This window comes from Cygnus olor, chromosome 2 (assembly GCF_009769625.2).
Source record: "Cygnus olor isolate bCygOlo1 chromosome 2, bCygOlo1.pri.v2, whole genome shotgun sequence".
Lineage (NCBI taxonomy): Eukaryota > Metazoa > Chordata > Aves > Anseriformes > Anatidae > Cygnus > Cygnus olor.
In genome coordinates, this window is record NC_049170.1 from 22,564,290 (window position 1) to 22,582,274 (window position 17,985).

At 38.1% G+C, this 17,985-nt stretch overlaps 1 protein-coding gene across 3 annotated transcripts in view; it reads left to right on the plus strand.

Annotated features, from left to right (window-relative positions):
• ITGA8 (integrin subunit alpha 8) overlaps nucleotides 1-17,985 on the plus strand; it is a 110,951-nt gene that overhangs the window by 34,652 nt on the left and 58,314 nt on the right. For all 3 annotated transcript variants that reach the window (XM_040549862.1, XM_040549861.1, XM_040549863.1), the window contains exons 14-17: nucleotides 8,904-8,949; nucleotides 11,009-11,116; nucleotides 16,134-16,189; nucleotides 16,722-16,876. In XM_040549862.1, coding sequence (XP_040405796.1) covers nucleotides 8,904-8,949; nucleotides 11,009-11,116; nucleotides 16,134-16,189; nucleotides 16,722-16,876 — 365 coding nt within the window. The remainder of the gene's footprint in view (nucleotides 1-8,903; nucleotides 8,950-11,008; nucleotides 11,117-16,133; nucleotides 16,190-16,721; nucleotides 16,877-17,985) is intronic.

Below are 17,985 nucleotides of genomic sequence, written 5' to 3' on the forward strand. Positions count from 1 at the left end.
TATTGTGTGCCCAGAACTACTCCTTTATCTATATAGCTGGGGGTGATAATATGCTAGCCTCTGCTTTGCAAGCCCAAAAGCAGTGGGAAACTTTCAGCCCTGGGAAGCACCAGGGGTAAAACCCTGTGCTGCTGACAGGTGTGTCTCTTGAAGGACGTGCAGCTGCCCCCTCTGCTCCTTTTTTTGTAGTCGTATGAGAGTTAGGCAAACTTTATAGTTTAATACAGTCTAAATTTGACCAAATTTTATGGTCAGTAAGGCTATAAGGAAGCAGTAAGAAGAAGTCAAATCAAGCATGTCAGTCAGATAGAAAGTACCAAGCCAGCTCTGTCTGTGATGTGACTTTTCAGAGGGACAAACAGAAAGTGCAGCTTTCCAGTCTTCTCTAACCACAGCACTGAAAATATCAGTGAGAGAGATACTGAGACATACCCAGTATCTCTCCAGTATACCATCCATTCCCAGTATTTGAAAGAAAATACCAATCTGTCCTCTTAAGCTACATCTACACTAGTAAATTAAATATGCTTGTGGTTGTTCTTTGTTTCCGCGCTGTCGCTGAACTGTCAATGTCCGTACCATTAAACTCACTTTCCTTCCAAAACAGGTTCACTGTATGCCTTTTGAGCATGTTGCCTGCTCTATACTAACTCCTAATCATCTTCTGGAGATGCAAGCCAACTGCTTCACTGTCATTCTAATGGTACCAACATAGACATGGAGGTACAGCACTGACACGTTCCCTGACACTAATTTTCTAATACTGACCTAGTTGTAACATCCTTCAGCAGATGGATGAACTTCACGGGTTTTTGGCAACCTGTGTTCTAGGAGGTCATATTTTGAAGAAGGGGATCCAATCTCACTTGCGCTGCTATGTATCAACTATTGACTTAACACGGTTAATCTGAATTAACAATGGTGTAAAGAAATAAAGATTAAAGCAAGAATATGGGGAGGAGTGAATGGAGTGCAGAAGTGTGAAAGATGGGCTTTTTCATCAGCATATATCAAAATACAGTGGCAGTTTGAAAGAAATACGTGCAAGATTCTGTGCCACATTTTCCAGTGCTGGTGTTAGGGCATGGCACAGCAGCGCTAGGCTTTATCTGAGGGTGTACTGGTGAGGCTTATAATACATTTTATATAGCCATGGGATTCTCTGTAGCAGTACCTCTTCAAGGTTTGCCCAGGATCTTTTGCAGTCCCTGTCTCTGCACGCCTTTCCTGACTGCCTATGCTAGAACATCTGAACAGTCTAATATATGATAATGTTCAACACAGTTACTGCTCCCCTCCCAGTTAAATCTGGAGGTTTTAGGGCCCCTTTGCTCCATCCTGACCTTTATTTGTGTCACAAGGCCTGGAGCAAGGAATGAGGTCTCAGCTTAGGCTTGCATTTTGAATTGTAGTTTATTTTATTTATCATTTTATCTATTTTTTTCTAATAGCATAATTAGAAATTGCAACTAGTTAGAAAAAATAAACTTGTTTCTTTTTGCTTCTGGGAATCAGTTCAAAGCTGGTCCCAACTGAGTGCTTGAAGTCTGTGATTATCTAGGTGATGGTGCTGCACTTCCAGCTGGTTCATCTATCTGTGCAGGGCTCAGGCATTTGGAGGCTGTGAGGTTTCCACCCTCACATTTGAGCATATGCTCAGTCACTTGTTGGCTGATTATAGCTGAGCAAATAGTTTATAATGAGAAACTTACTCAACTCATTAAGCTTGCTTTCTTCTTGTGGCATATCCTCCGGCAGACTGTGGTTTGTTCAAATGTTTTTGTGAGCCAGGATTGTTTAACCAGTTTCTTTTAACAGTGTGGGTGGATTCTGAGCAGTTCTCTGGATGAATTCACTATTCAAAGGCTGTTGATAGTTAATTAGTTAATTGCTCAAATACATTATGCATTATTGTTTCTGTTCCCTGCTTGCTTTGACACTTGTGTAAGTCTTCCCTATTAACTTAGAGATTCCCCTGGAATAAGTGTCACTGAAACTCCGCCATCAAGGTATCCCAGTTTTAAACAAACCCAGTTCTGTTGGCCTGTTCTTTTGGCTATTCTTTTAGTCAAGTCTTTTTCTGCCAAGGAAATGGATAAAGGCATCTTCAGGCCTCATTATTTTGGGCTCAGTTATTATCTTAAGAGTACACATATTTATATTTAGTAATTCAATTAAATAATTTAATACAAACAATTTACTCTAGAAACATTTTAAGAAAGAAACAAGTGTCATAATCAGACAAAATTTCCTAAGAACTTCGGCAATCCAGTGTAACCGTATTAAAATAGGAGTATTTAACAGCTCTATCTGCTAAGTGCCTTAACTCAAACAGTGGGAAGAAAACACTCAAGTTTCTTTCTGAGAGGCAAGGGTTCTTCAGTGCTCATAAGTTTTTGAGAAAAATAGGCAGCATGCCAACACAGAATCATAATCTAGTGATGATTAAATTATGAAATTGGTCCAGGAGATTTGTGGAAGACAAACAAATTTAATCAATGAAAAGTTGCATCTGCTCTGGTAAGAAAAGACTGCTGAGCGTGGGAGCCAGAACAAGGGCGTGGGTTCTGCCAGCAAATGCAGAAGAGCTGGTGTTCCTACCAGCTAAATTTGTCTGCACATGAATAATCAATCAAAAATGTAGTGACAAGCCAAGAATTTCCTGCAAATATGTTAATTTTACAATTAACAATTGTGCAAATGATCTATTTAATTTATAGATACACTTTTCTAAAATTCTTTGAGTTATTTAATGAAATTAATAATATTTTGCCCAATGGAGTATAAGAATAAAGCAGTTAATAACAGGAAGTAGAGATTGACTGAAGTGACAGGACGTGAACTGCCTCCTTTTGGATTTGTTTGTAGTATTGTGGAGTGAATAATAACATTGCGTTATCAAAGGGTCTCATTCAGACAAAAGGGGAGCATTGAATTAGCCTTAGGTGTTATTCTTAACAGATCTGCTTCCAGAATGGTTGAAAAATGGGAGGATCAAGACAGTTGAGAATAGTACAAGAAAGTGATTCTGATCTGGGTGGTGGCTGAATGTCGTATTCAGCTAAAATTCTTGAGTAAGGTTGGCTGAACTGGATATATCCTGTGTCTTTCATTATGGTCAAGCCTGTAGTAATGGCCATTTAAAAGGAATGTTATTCTGGACCTTTCCTACTGTTTAGTGATCTCTAAAATCCTAGAAAGCAGAAATAGAAATCTGGTGCTGGGGAAGTAGAAAAGAACAAAGGCTCACAAAGATTTTTAACAGGGTTTCCAGTTACGCAGTTTTCTCACTCTCTTTTGTGAAATTTCCATTAGCACCTACATTGATAGGATTCTAATTGTTTTCCAGTTGCTATTTCTACTATGCAATTAAACTGACAGACTACACAATATACTGTTTAAAGCTGCCAGCAAAACATACTGAGCCCATAAAGCAAACACTTTCATGCCTGTATCCTGATAGAGTTGTGGTGGGGCAGTGACTCATCTGTCTGTTGTTTTCATTTCTGGGTTTCTCGCAAATGAAGCGTGTGCCAATGATGTAGTTCTTCACTGGCTGCTCTTCTTGGCCCCTGTCTCCCCATGAAGATGAGATTCTGTGCCTTGGCCGTGTCTCTTGGGACTGCTGGACAGACTCCAAACGAAGGGTGGAGTGCTGAGCATGCCACATGTTCCTCCCCTGCTTAAGGCTCCCTGGGGCTGCATCTCTCATAAGGGATGGAGATGTCCTTTAAAAATATCAGGGGATCAAAGAATTTGGTCAAGTTAAGAAATGAGTATCTCTTGTTGAGACTGGAAGTAGAACTCTACTTCCTTCAGTTGGTTGAAGGTTCAGTCAGCACCATGGCCGGGTTCATCCCTTTAGCACAGCCTTTAAGGTCTGGCATGGCCACATGGAAGGTACAGGTGAAGAGATCAGCTTACAAAACCCAGTGTGCCCTTCAGTGCCATCTGTGAGTGATCTTTCCTTAACTATTTTTGATAATTTTTTCTCAGAAAATGAATTATTTTTCTCCAGATAACATATTGCAAGCCCTTTCTTTAGAGCAAAGTAAAATTTGAAATAAACATTACAATTGCTTTGTGCTCCTTGACTTCAATTAAGTATATGTAAGACACTTGTCTCAGGATTAAGTTCTGTGAACTCTATCAGTTGGGATTTTAGTAACATCCAGGAGATATCTTTCCTTGCATACAACCTTCAAGTTGTGCTGAAATGCAAGTTGAAAATTGCCTCTTTCCATAGTTACTGAACATTTTGGTTGTGAACCCTACAGTTCATTTATTCCATAGCAGCAATGAGGCAGAAACGCTCCAGCCCTTCCTTTAGCTCTGTTTCTCTGAAGAGGAGCAGCTGGTAGAGGATCTTCTCAATGAGTTGGCATGGACAAGGTGGTCATTTACCTGAATCTAGAAGGATCCTCATCCTCCTGAAAACATGAAATAGAGAAGGAGTGAAGGCCATTTTGTGAGTCAGATACTTCTTTCTTTCTCTATTTGTACATTTTATTCGGACCTTGAAAAAAAATACAAATGCAAAGGTGCAGTTAGAAGTTTTCATATGCTTTCATTCAGGCTCCTCTTGGAAGGGTTACACTTAGCTAAGCTGTTTTTTTTTTCCTTCTTTTTTTTTTTTTTCATATGTAATTCCAAATTCCTCGTTAAACCCTTGTTTTCTAACTAGTGGACTTTATATAAGTGACACTGCATGCATAGTATTAACAAGAAATGAATAAAAACAACTTCTCTCTATTTTTAGGAACGGAAACTTGCCAAGCTTCAGATAATTTAGACATGCATTTCTTTCATAGAAATGATTAATAACTTTTCTTCTTCAAAACGCACAACAAATTCAAAACTTAAGTGACATATAAGTGATCTGATTTGATGTGTATTCAAATCTCTTGGATTTGTACCAGTGTCAGAAATGTGTTTTTTTTTTCTTTTTCCCAATGATAAGTATAAGAGTTGACCCCAGAAAGCAATGAAAGAAAGAAGAATAAAGCTAAATGCTCTTTAAGAAAACAAGTAAAAGCAAAGCATAACTGTAATGGATCTTCCAGTAAATCCTCTTCTTGAATATGTAATGACTTGGTCCTTATATTAGATCATAGATGTCACTCCTGGACATAAGTATGTTTTATTCTTTGCATATTTATTCTTAAGTCCACTTTTCCTTCTTAGTAGTTTCGTGCTGTTGTCGTTTAACCCCGTGGGCAGCTAAGCTGCTTATTTCCCCCGCAGATGGATGTGGGGGGAAGAGAATTGGAAGGGCAAAAGTTAGAAAACTCATGGGTTGGGATAAAGACAGTTTAATAAGAAAGGAAAAAAATAAAATAAAAATAAAAATTGCATACCCAGCAAGTGATGTATAACGCATTTTCTCACCACCAGCTGATCAATGTCCCCAAGCAGCTCCCCTGTCCAACTCCTCCCAGTTTTATGTTGAACATAACGTCATATGGTATGGGATATCACTTTGGTACATTTGGATCAACTGTCCTGGCTGTGTCCCCTCCCAGCTCTTTGTGCACCCTCAGCCTACTTGCTGGCAGGGCAGCACGAGAAGCAGAGAAGTCATTGACTTACTATAAGCACTGCTCTGCAACAACTAAAACATCGGTGTGTTATCTCATGTATTTTCATTACAAATCATACATTAAAAAAAACAAACCCATAACACTATACAAGCTACTATGAAGAAAATTAATTCTATCTCAAGCAAACCAGCACACACTCATTCAGGCTCTTTGGCTGAAGAATAATTATGGCCAAGAGTATAAAATAAAGGACCTGTCAGGGAAAAACTAAGTACTTCCAAATGAGAGCAGGATGAACATGGTCCCAGCTGTCCTAAGCATTTGCTCAAGTGGAGCTTTTATGGTACCATTATTGAATGTCCTCATCTTTCTTGCTGTGTCTCCAAGCCTGGTTGAGGTGGCAATGCAGAAAGACTGCTCAGTCTTTTGGTGACTGGGGACTGTCATTGTTCCTCTAAAACCATTACCTTCTGTTTTCAAATAAGCTGGGTTCTGTCCCAGAGAAACCAGGATTTAACTATTAAGCAGATGTGCAAAATGTTCTTCAATATGAAAGTGGGGATGCTGAGATAGTGGGGACATAAGTTCACACAGCTGTAGATACTGAAATTAAGATTTCACTCACGTTGCTGAGGCTAACTATGTCTCGCAAACTCATTCTGTGTAACTTCAGGTTCAAACAGGCTACGGGTTACTAAACTTGAACTCAAGTTGTGTGTTCAAGCTTTACCTAGTGTCTGTGAAGGGTTGGAGTGCTTGATTTTTTAATGAAAAATCAGATTATGAAATCATCACAATTCTGGAATATGGATAAGTCATAGATATCTGCTAGTTTTGTCAGTGCCATAGCACAGCCCTGTAATGAAACCTTTTGACTTATCTAGTCTGGTATGAAACAGTACATATCCTAAGTTAAGTCAGTTGCAGGATTCATAAAGAGCATCCTGCTAAAAACAACAGATTTAATGTAAAGACCTTCCTTCTTGTTTCACTTTCTGTTCATAACACGATGTTGTGGTTTTTTTTTTAAAAAAAAAATCTTTTTGGGTTACTGTGCATACTGTAGCTGTTAGGGAAAGTTCTGCCGTTTGCATTGTGTAGCCTTTATGATGATAGGTATGTCTCAATCAGTTGTTTATTTAAGAGGATAATATCTTTAGGTCTTGGGATTGTGAGCAAGCTCTCTCTAAAAGCTCCTAATGAAAAGGACTCATAAATATCCCGAAAAGGAGATAGAAACAACACTTATTTTCTGCTGTTTAAAGTGTTCCTGACTCTGAAGCATGTTTCTGTAAGGCCAATGGAAGCAGAAAAATGTAAATGTTATACAAAAGGAAGATCAGACCCATAAACTGTCCGTGCCCTCTCCTATGAGGATGTTCATCAGTGGAATCCGTTGTAGGACAGGCTGTTGCCCATGTGGAGTGCTTGTTTAAACTTGTTAAATCCTGACCATCTGAAGGGCAGACAGCGCTAGAAAACACGCTGCCAGACTGGCCTGAACCCATCAGGCTAATTAGCACCAGAGCTGTGTAGTTGCATTATGCTCCATGACTTCAGTGCCTCTAAGCAAACCAGTGCTCAAACTACAGAAACAGCAAGTAAGGGGTTGTTTTTCAACTGTGTCTACTGGTTTCATGAACTCAGATCAGTTTAGATTGCCAGTCTGTGCCACTGCAAGGCCTGTTGTAAGACCTAGCCTACCAAATGGCACATTTATAAATCAAACCATAGGATAGCAACAGCAGAGAGAAAGAGGTACCCAGCTGGGCATTTCATTAGGGCATATGAAAACAAAACAAAGCTCTTTCCCGTTCTTGATTTGTGCTCCAGCTAGAAGCAGCAGAAAAGCTGATCCTTTGTTCCCTGTTGCTTGGCCCCAGCTTTTCTCCAACAGGAACTGGAGATCTTTCCAGTGAGCCAGTCAGGATCTTTCCAGAGAGCCCTGTATGGGGACTCCAGACAAAAGGAGGAAATATTTGGGCCTGTAGGATTCCAAGCCAGGCCCAGTAACAAAGATGTGCACAAGGCCCAGTGAAATGCTAGCATTGTTGACCCTATTTGTTCGAAATGGTGACCTATGATGGCTTTCAACTGATAACTATTACAAGCCTTAACACATCCTCCTATGATGCTGAAAGCACTAGTACCTATGAAATCAGCCATCCTCCAACCTGTGCCTTGTATTCATGGTCACAAAGAATTATTGTGCCTAAATTAATGAACAAATGACTTAAAGCACAAAGCAGGACTGGAGGGATTGTCAAGAAGGAACACCATTAACTTTCAATGTGAACTGCATGTGAGTGACCAAAAAGTTGGTTTGCATCTCTTTGTGTAATGGTCAGTTAGTGGTTTGGGATAAAACTGAGAGCAGCCCTGAGGAGAAGGACATGGGGATGTTGGTGGATGAGAAGCTCAACATGAGCCGGCAATGTGCGCTTGCAGCCCAGAAAGCCAGTCGCACCCTGGGCTGCATCAAAAGCAGCATGGGCAGCAGGGCGAGGGAGGTGATTCTCCCCCTCTTGTGAGACCCCACCTGGAGTGCTTCTCTCAGCTCTGGGGCCCCCAGCACCAGGAGGACATGGACCTGTTAGAACAAGTCCAGAGGGGAACCATGAAGACGATCAAAGGGCTGAAGCACCTCTCCTATGAAGACAGGCTGAGGGAGTTGGGGTTGTTCAGCCTGGAGAAGAGAAGGCTCTGGGGAGACCTCGTTGTGGCCTTCCAGTACCTAAAGGGGGCCTACAGGAAAGCTGTGGAGGGACTCTTTGTCAGGAGGTGTAGGGATAGGACAAGGGTAATGCTTTTAAATTAAAAGAGGAGAGACTTACATTACATATTGGGAAGATCTTTACTCAGAGGGTGGTGAGGCCCTGGCATAGGCTGCCCAGAGAAGCTGTGGATGCCCCATCCCTGCAGGTGTTCAAGGCCAGGCTGGATGGGGCTTTGGGCAACCTGGTGTGGTGGGAGGTGTCCCAGCCCATGGCAGGGCGTTGGAACTGGGTGATCTTTAATGTCCCTTCCAACCCATTCATTCTGTGATTCTGTGAAAATGTATGGAAGTTGAAGGCATTCTTCTTACTCTTCAATACAAGCTGCGGAGAAGCAGGATTGTGCCATGCCTGACCCTGTGTTAAACAAATTGACACTGACTGGATACAACCAAGATATTTATGAGCCAGTCTTGCCCAGTCTTAAATGTTTTCTTTGAGGTAGCAGTGTTGAAAATATTGATAAGAAAGTGGGAATTACATTTGTTTCATGTTACCACATTCTGAATATAATTAATCTTATTTAGGATGGGAAAAAATGCATGAGAGGCCTCTATATAGTTCTTCTGAAGCTGTTTTCTTTCTCCAGATTTAATTGTGGGTGCATTTGGAGCTGGAAAAGCAGTTGTTTACAGGTACGTGATAAATACAATGGATTTTTAATTTTACAGCTTCAGTAGGAGATCTGTGAATAAACAAATGTCACATTTCTGTGTTTCCCTGGTGCAATGTGTAAAAGATGCTGATTACATGTGATAAATGAAACATCGTGTGAGCAACAAATGTTGTTTTACAGGTTTCTTTTTTCTCATGCTCAAAACTTCCCATTTTTCATGAAAATTTCCATGCTTAGTCTTAGTTCAAGGAACTCCTTCTGGAATGCTTGACTCCTCAGTTAATTTTAAATTAGATAAGAAGAAAAAATGGTGTCTTTTCTACCTTTAAAGCAACCTCACGCAAAATTCTGTATAGTCAAAAAGCTCTCCCTACAGCTTGTCAGAGAGAAATTTATGAAGCACAACACTGAAAATTCATTTATTTCTTGGAGGAATGGTGCTAGTAAGAAATTCAGATTTTCAGGTGACTCTTGACTCTTTGGTGGTCATGTACATTAAGACACAAACTATTTATTAGAAATAAAGACTGCTGCTTTTTGCTTCAATTTAGAAAAAATGTATGCACTTTGCAAATCTCCAGAGTTGTTGGCTGACTACTGGTTTTCGCTAAATGCACCGTTTGATTAGAAGTATAAATTACGACTACCAAATGCATAAATAAAAATCTGCTGCAGCCCTATTAATGCTGACATGCAGACAGTTCTTTGCATTTAAATATTCACCATCTGTTGCTGCAACAGTGTAGTCATATTTCCTGATTCCTCTCTGTCTTCTTGCTGTCTGTATTCCAAACAGTACCTGTCTGAGAGAAGGCATGTTCTGTTTCCTGGATGAATATTTGTCAAAGCATAAGAATTTTGTAAAACAGGAGCATTAGCTCGTTTTTGGTAACATTGTAAGCACAGTGAGAAAACCTGGTTTTCCTGCTGCCCTGTTTTAGAATCATCCAAGTATTTTGCAATGCATCACTTTGCAGTGGCATTAAATGACTGCACAGGATGTGAAACATTGGAGAATTAGATCCACTGTGTACTTTAGATAGCAATAAAAAATGTGTTCTATTTCGTTTAGGAAGGTGAATAGCAAGCAAGAATCCCTCAATCTTTCTGTTTCCTGTCCAGAGTGTACCAAATACCTAACTTGTCATACTGGAGAAAGTTTTATTAGCTGAACTTTGCTACAAAAAAAGGTTTTCCCTGTTGCACAGAAATGAAGGAAGTAACTTTATTTTTTGAGTGTCTTGCTGAAACAATACAGAAAAGTGATCATAAAAGCTCAACTGTGGGTTAAAATATGTGGAAAGTAACTGTAGTAAGCTATTTTTGGCAGAATTATCTAAGTTACTGTAAAACAGTATCATTGTCTTAACAGAATTTTGTTTTCTCTTTTAAAATGCTCTCAATTACAGATTAGCTCATTACTTACTAGCAGATTGTTTTTCAGAGGGATGTTTCCCATCACCACAACCATGTACTCACATGCTCAGCAGAATTTTCTGTGATGATTATTCTCATTTTCCAAAGTCAATTGTCTCAAGACATGATGTCAGAGTTTACTTTATTGTTGGCTTAAGATAATTCTAAATCAACTTCTATTTTAACTAAATTATGTTCATTTTTTGAAGAAGCTTAAACAGTGATAGCAAGCCTGAATATATCACTGTTCATGAAGAAACACAAACCTGACAGTTTATAAAATAACAGCCAAGGGACTTCTGTAATTTCCAAACTGCAGGCTCTGGCCCTTTGTGAAAATCCAGTGCGATGGAATGTGTCTGATGTGCCTGAGTCCCAGGACAGACCTATTGCTAAGTGTAGCATACTGTTTCAGCGATGCTGTGTGCTGTTAACCTGTGGGTTTTTTGTGAAGAACTTTCAAAATGTCATAGCAGAAGGTATCACAGTTTCTGACCAAAAAAAAATATCAAAGGTCTTTTGGGTAGGAGCAGCATTATAAAAGTATTTTCTCCAACGTAGCCCTACATTTCAAGCTTCTTTGTGGCTATCTCAGTTGTTTTCTCTGATGCAACCTAGGTACTAATGTGCTGCATGTAGTGAATGTTATTTCTGTCCCTCAGAGCCAGACCTGTTGTGACCGTGAATGCTCTGCTCATTCTGAACCCTATGATTGTCAATCCAGACAATAAGACTTGTCAGCTCCCTGGCTCTCAGCTTTTGGTAGCCTGGTAAGTTCATGATTAGACAAAAAACATCTTCAGCGTCCTCTTTTTTCTCAAATAACTTCCCAATCCCAGCTTTTCTTGCAGCTTTTTGTTGAACATACAAGTATTCAAATATGCTATAAGCACAACAACAAAATGATATAGAACAGAGTTCTTTTTGACACCTTCCAATACTTCACAGATTCTCTAAATGAAGTAGCTAAAAGTTCAGTGGTGTGATATCCTCCTTCATGGGAGGATGTTCAGTGTCTTATAGGATCAAGCTGCAAAATCACATTCAGTGTCTGGATGAGTGAAACATGTAACAGCCAAGACTGACAAAACACAGAAGCATTCACCTGACAAAACACATACCTTTGCTGAGAAAATGTCACAGTGAAAGTGATGCTAAGAGCTGGTGGTCCCACCAGTTTCTGCTACAGAAAGAGAGATCTTAGTCCTTCGTGGAAGAGAGAAGGTGTCCTGCTCACTATGCTGAGAGCAGTTCACAGGATGTTGTTTCTGACTGTCTTTGGTCAGAGGAAAGCTATTTTTAGTGCATCAGGCAGGACAATGTTGGATAGATCCTTAAAAGAGAAACCCTCTGCCATAGTAGCATTTAACTTTGAAAAGAAAAAGTACACTCCGAACCTTGAAGCAAATTGAAACAATTCACGATCAGTTACAAATATAAATGTTGTAGGACAGTTGGAGGCTATCTAATAGTATTAGCACCACATGCAGGTGCATTTACACCACTAGAAGAAAATCACTTAGAAAGGACCCCAAATAACAGCTGATAAAACAGGCTATTAGGAATACATTAGATGCTTTTTAAAAGTTGAAATCATAACAAATGAGGAAACTAAAAACAAAACAGAGCATAAACACTTGCAAGTTGAATATAAAATTCCAACAAGTCCTGCCAGAGAGACTGTATGGAACAAATTTCTAAAATATAAGAACTAGTCTTATGATTTTATTTAAACACATTAGGGGCACAAAGCCTGAAGAACATGGGATGTATTAAAAGAATATCAAGGTGTAAAGGAGAAAGACAAGGTGACTGCACAAATTTTTCACTGCTTTTAAACCAGAGGTGGTCAGAGGGACTCCCCGCACTGGAGACATTCTTTATGGGAGATGAGTTCTAAAAATAGTCTCAAACATTAGAGTTAGCAAAGGAGGTTTTACATCAAATTGATAAATATGAAAAATAAAAAATAATCATGACTAGAAACAGTTTACTTAAGAGATGTACAGGAACTCAACTCTGACACCATTAAACCACTAAATATATGGGCTTTAAATGCAGTGGATGCAATTTGTGACTTGGGAAGTGCTACATCTACTGACTGTCAAAATCTGGGACAGGGTTTTCAAGAGATTTTCACTTTTACTCTATTCTTTTACTTGTTACGGAACTGCTTATATTTATCATTACATTCCTCTTTTCAACATTGTGTGTAGTAAAATCACCCACCTACAGAGGAAGGTAGAATGCACTCGGTAGAACTGTGTGGTCCCAGAACTTTAAAAAGTTTAGCCCTTTCTGGAGTAGGTTCTAAATAAAGATCTATCTTTATATTTTGATTCAAGCAAATTTTGTTTTAATAGTCGATGCAATAAAAAATTTAAAGTATCAACATTGGGCTGTAGCATATTCATTGTTCCAAGTGCATTTGATTTTTTTTCCCAAAAACTTCAGTTTTTGGGACTTTTAAAGAATCGTTTGGATAGGATTTGTACTGGAAAAAAAAAAGTCAATATTATAGCATTTACTGATAGTTTACTGGAAGAAAAAAAAAAGATTTTTTTTTCTTTGCACAAGACAAGTGAATAAAAACATCTCTGCTAAAAATGTATTCCTGCTCTAAGGTACTGTTCAAATAAGGCTTGTGTAACATGTAGTTTTTTCATTACTTTTCACTTCTGTAGTACAAAAAGCCAGAAGATGTTTGGTTCATATCTACGAGACTTTTATTATGAGCATAATTTAATTTCTGTTTGCTTTATTCCAAAATATTCTTCCCTAAAGATTTAGTTCGTATTATGAACTGACTGAAGACCAGCTGCTATTTTCCATGCTGTAATTTTTCTCCTTAGTTGATATAAGCTTGTATTGTACATATGAAAATAATTAGTAGGGAAACTCCAACAGGCAAGGAATTCTTCAGTCCCTTGGGATAGATTTCTGTATCTCTTAGCCAGCTGTGCTGCTAGTATAAAATGTCTACTGACTGACATTGCAAAATTAGAATGAAAGAAAACCTCCTACCGGAACAGTTTCAGGAAGTGTAAAGTATGAATAATGTAGATTATTGTACACTTTCTAGTATTAGGAAAATATTATTTTTGCCATTATATAATTTGGAAAACTGAAGTGCAGAGGAAGCATGCATAAAAAGTTATTTTTATACACAATCTTACGAGAATTGTCCTGAACTTCTAGAAACATACAAATAGAAACTAACAAATTTGGAACAAACTCTGCAACTTTGAAGCTGTCAAAGACAATGTAAACAGACTTTTTTTTTTTTGAAAGGTTTTAAAAATAGAGGTAGCAATTCCTGCTCCCACTGACTTCATTGGAACCTGGATGTGACCAGTGCCCCACAGTCAGGGACTGAAGGCCCTCATTACTTTGTTCAGATGAAGGTCTATACCATCAAAACTTTGAGTGCCTTTCTGCTAAGGCATTATCCATCTTCCTCTCTGTGTGCAGTTCTGTATTCTGAAAAAATAGCCAACAATGACAAGTAATTTCTGGTAGGATCTGATAATTCCAAACTTACCACTTCCTCAAGTACATTTCCTATTTTTTTCACCCAGTAGCATAGTCAGATTAAATTCAATTATTTCTAGTAAAAATGGCAGCCCAAAAAACATTTTTGGGGGGGTAACCATCTTTTTTGTTTTTCTAATATTATTTTCACTTCTCAAGATACTATCCCCATCTATGCTACATGTTTTGAATGAAAAGAAATACTTTTAAGCTTGTTCTAATAGCATTAAAAATGTTTCTGTCTGACTGAAGAACATAAAATTATTTCAAACAAACTGCTTTGTTGGTCCAAGATTACCAGGGAAAGCTAGTGTGTTCAGTTTGAAGGCTTTCCCTGTATTTCATAGCCACAACTGAACACTGCGCAAACCATGAGCTGATTGTGATGGCAGACACTGTTGAATAAATGCAGTGCAGAGATCTCCTACAGAGAAATAAAACTGATAGCACAGGAAAGATCGTATGCTTAAGGATGATGGGCCATTTCCCAGTCTTTTCTTACCTGCTGAAGTTTCCTTCCTTTTATTGTTAATTGTCTTGTTTGCTTTATGGCTCCTGCAAGCTCAGAAGATCAATTATTATGTTTCTTCATGTGCCAAGGAGTCAGATCTTAAATCTCAAAAATATCCTGGCCTCTTCTGTGGTCTACCTTTTTTCCTCTGTTTCTTTTTCTCATGGCTAAAACATCCTGCAAAATCTCCACAGCAACTTCTTGTCAAAGTGATGAGGATATCTCTCTGTAGAACTGTTTCTGAACTGAGTATCCTTGAAATCAGAAATGGGTGGTGGAATTCTGCTAAACCCACAGTCTTGCCAGTCAGATGGGCAGAGCCAAGAGACTGATAAATTCCAAAGTTTTGATTTTTTTGCATTGCCATTCTCTTCTTGACATACTGTGCCTGGAAAGGAAGGATTAAATCTTGGCTCTTACCATAGTACTTCAGAACATGACTTGGGTTATCAAATGTGTATTATGAATTATTGCATTCACTAAATAAATTAAATATACATTACAGTTGTGCAATTTAACAATTAATTCATTTCTGATTACAATCCATTTCAAGCTGGATTTTTAACTCAACCATTTTTTAAACAGGATAGTGCAAAAATTATTTGAGATATCAGGAAGTGAGATCACCAAGTTCAACACACAATGGCATCTTGTGAGTTTACATTTGAGGAAATGCTCTTCTGTGCTATGACATGTCAGACTAGTTTGTGAAGCCTGATGTCTAAACCGCATTTATGCAATTACACAAGCTTTTCTCTTTCATGTTGTTTGTTCTTGCCCTTGTGTGTCAGCAAATGATTGGTTCTTCATCTGTTAACTCATAATTCTAAAGAAGTAGGAATGTGACTGAATTTGCAATTTCTGCATGGAACATGAATCGACACTCCTAGTGTCATTTGAAGACTATGGTTAAGCATAGTTTAATGGCATAAGGCGAAGTTTTTGGCCAAGAGGAAAATATTTAATAAGGTCATGAAAATTATATGAATCCCAGATGTGGCACAGTTTCATTATGTTTGTCAGAGAAAGCAAACATTCAATTAGAATATGATTGCAGGTTATTTTAAAGATTGTGTTGCTGGTTTTTAATCCACTACATGGAGAATTTAGTATACAGTGTAACTATAGGAGGAGATGAAGAGCAATGGCTAATTCAAAAATATTTCTATTTAACCCAAGGTATTACTGTAAAATATTCTGGTTTCACATCTTCCAATGATGACTTACTATCCATGTTCAGCTGATTCTTCCCTGTACAAAGCAAAATATTTTCTGAACCCATTGAAGTATTCCATAAGAATGATTGGTAACCAAGGACACTTTGTATTGAATTGCACCATCTTGAAATCATGGAAGGCTTTCTTTCTTCAGCATGATGAAGCAGAAAGGACTTCTACAGGCAGCCTTGTACAATAGTGGCTTGCTGAAGCTCAGCATTAGGAACCCAACTTTGCCAGTAGTATTACGAGGGTGATCTCTATAGGCTTTCTCTAGAATTAGTTGGAAAAGTTCTCTATATCTTTCCTGGGAAGATATTAAGAGGCTACCCTGTCTTTCTTCTTTGAGTATTGGTGGAGCCCGGGAGACTTGCTGAATTAGTTAGGGGATATGTTGGGTGCCTAAACACAGATCTCAGTGAACATCATTTAAGAAAAGGAAACAAAAACATGGGTATGATTTGGGAATTGCTACTCCTCAGGTCAGCTCTCTTTATGCTAATAATTACTTCTTCTTTTTATACTTAGTTTTACAGTAAAAGTCTGCGCAGCATTTGAAGGTCAAAGTATTTCAGATGAGATAGGTAAGAAATGTTTTATATTCCTGTAATTTAGTCTGTCCCACTTAAATTCAGATTTGTTTTTTTTCTCATGCCTTGAAAGATAATAGGACTACAATGTTCCTAAGGTAAGAAAATGCAGTTAAAAGGGTACTTATATAAGCACAAAGCTTGTCTTATTCACTTGAAGGATTTTTTATTCATTTTTAGCCATTTTACAAAAATAAGCTTGTACTCAGTTGGAGAATGTTCTGTTTTGAAAACAAATAAACAAGCAAACAAAAATAAAAAACAGATTTCCTGTATACTACACATATGATCTGTAAATGAACTTGCAAAGCTTGACTGAAGTTACATGGAGGACATACTTTGCATCAAAAACTAGTATGCTCCTAAACAAACAGATACCTTGGGCATGGATTGGTTTTACTTGGAAGACTTTGCTAGTTATTTGTTATGTTAATGCTAGTTATTAACTATAATATTTAATGAATTGTTTGCTATTTTTTCTTTCCATGTTAAATAAATAAATACTCAATTTACTTATATTCTTTAGTGCTGAAAGGTGAATTGCAGTTAGATTCATTGAAACAGAAAGGAGCTGTTAAAAGGACTCTCTTCTTTGACTACCATCAGTCACATCATTACTTCTCCATTGTGATAGAAAGACAGAAACAGCTCCGTTGCCAGGACTTTCTTGTTTATCTCAGAGTAAGTTTAAAATATTTTGGACTGTCACCATAATTTGAGTAGTATCAGGGATCTTAAAAGATTAATAAAAAGGGGGAGCCATTTGAAAAGCAAGCACATTTTAGAGTGTTCTTAGATCCCAGAATTAGAGAAAAGAGAGATAAGAAAGGCCTGGTCTGAGTGTCCAGACCATTCTTCTACCTCAGCAAGAATTCCCACATAAATCTTTGTCTCATTTTTTGTCAATGTAAGTATAAAAGGAAGACTTCCTTTGAAGAAGTGTACAGTTCTTCTGTGTACAAATATGTTCATTTCATGCTCTTCTGTAAATTCTGATTAAACACTGCATCTCCTTATACAAAAGTGCAATATTGTTCTCTCTTATAGTATGTGCAGTAGAATAATCAACTGAACTTGTTAAATGTCATTTCAACTCAGTTCCAACAAATATGCTAAAGGCATGTTGCCAACAACATCGGCCTAAATTAATACATTATTTAAAATATTTTTAAAATCTTTTAAAATATTTTTTCAAAAATTAAAACAGTGGTGCTTAAGTTACGAAGGAGGAAAGGTCGTTGGTTACTCACTTGCAGCTGGAATTACCTCCTGCCATTGAAGCAGATTCCAAGGCTGGTCCTAGAAATGCAATGGGAGGTGAAATGGAGGAGTCTCAAGATGTATGTAAGACAGCATCAAGACAATGGAGTTGGTGGAGTTTTACCATCACTAATCCATATAAGTCATTGGTTATGGAACAAACCAACAATATTACCTCCACAAATCCACGCGTGCACTCCCTCCATTCCAAACGGAAGGCAGGCAGCAGCTGATAGCATTTGGTTTTGCGTCTCTCTTTTAAACAGCTTCATTTTAAGCTAATGCTTTGAAAATATTCAGAGTCTACTCAGCTCAGCCAGCTTCTTCCAGATGTGGGGCTGTGGAGGCAATGTGTTCTGGGCATTCCAGTTACATGTGAGTCACTTTGCTTTCATAATGATGTTACAAATAGGCAGATTTTGGCCAGCACCTGTCAAAGAATCATATCTTTACCTTCAATAAGACTAATTCTGAATCTGTTGCAATACCCTACTCATCTGAAAGAATTACATTAAACTATTGTTTTTTAT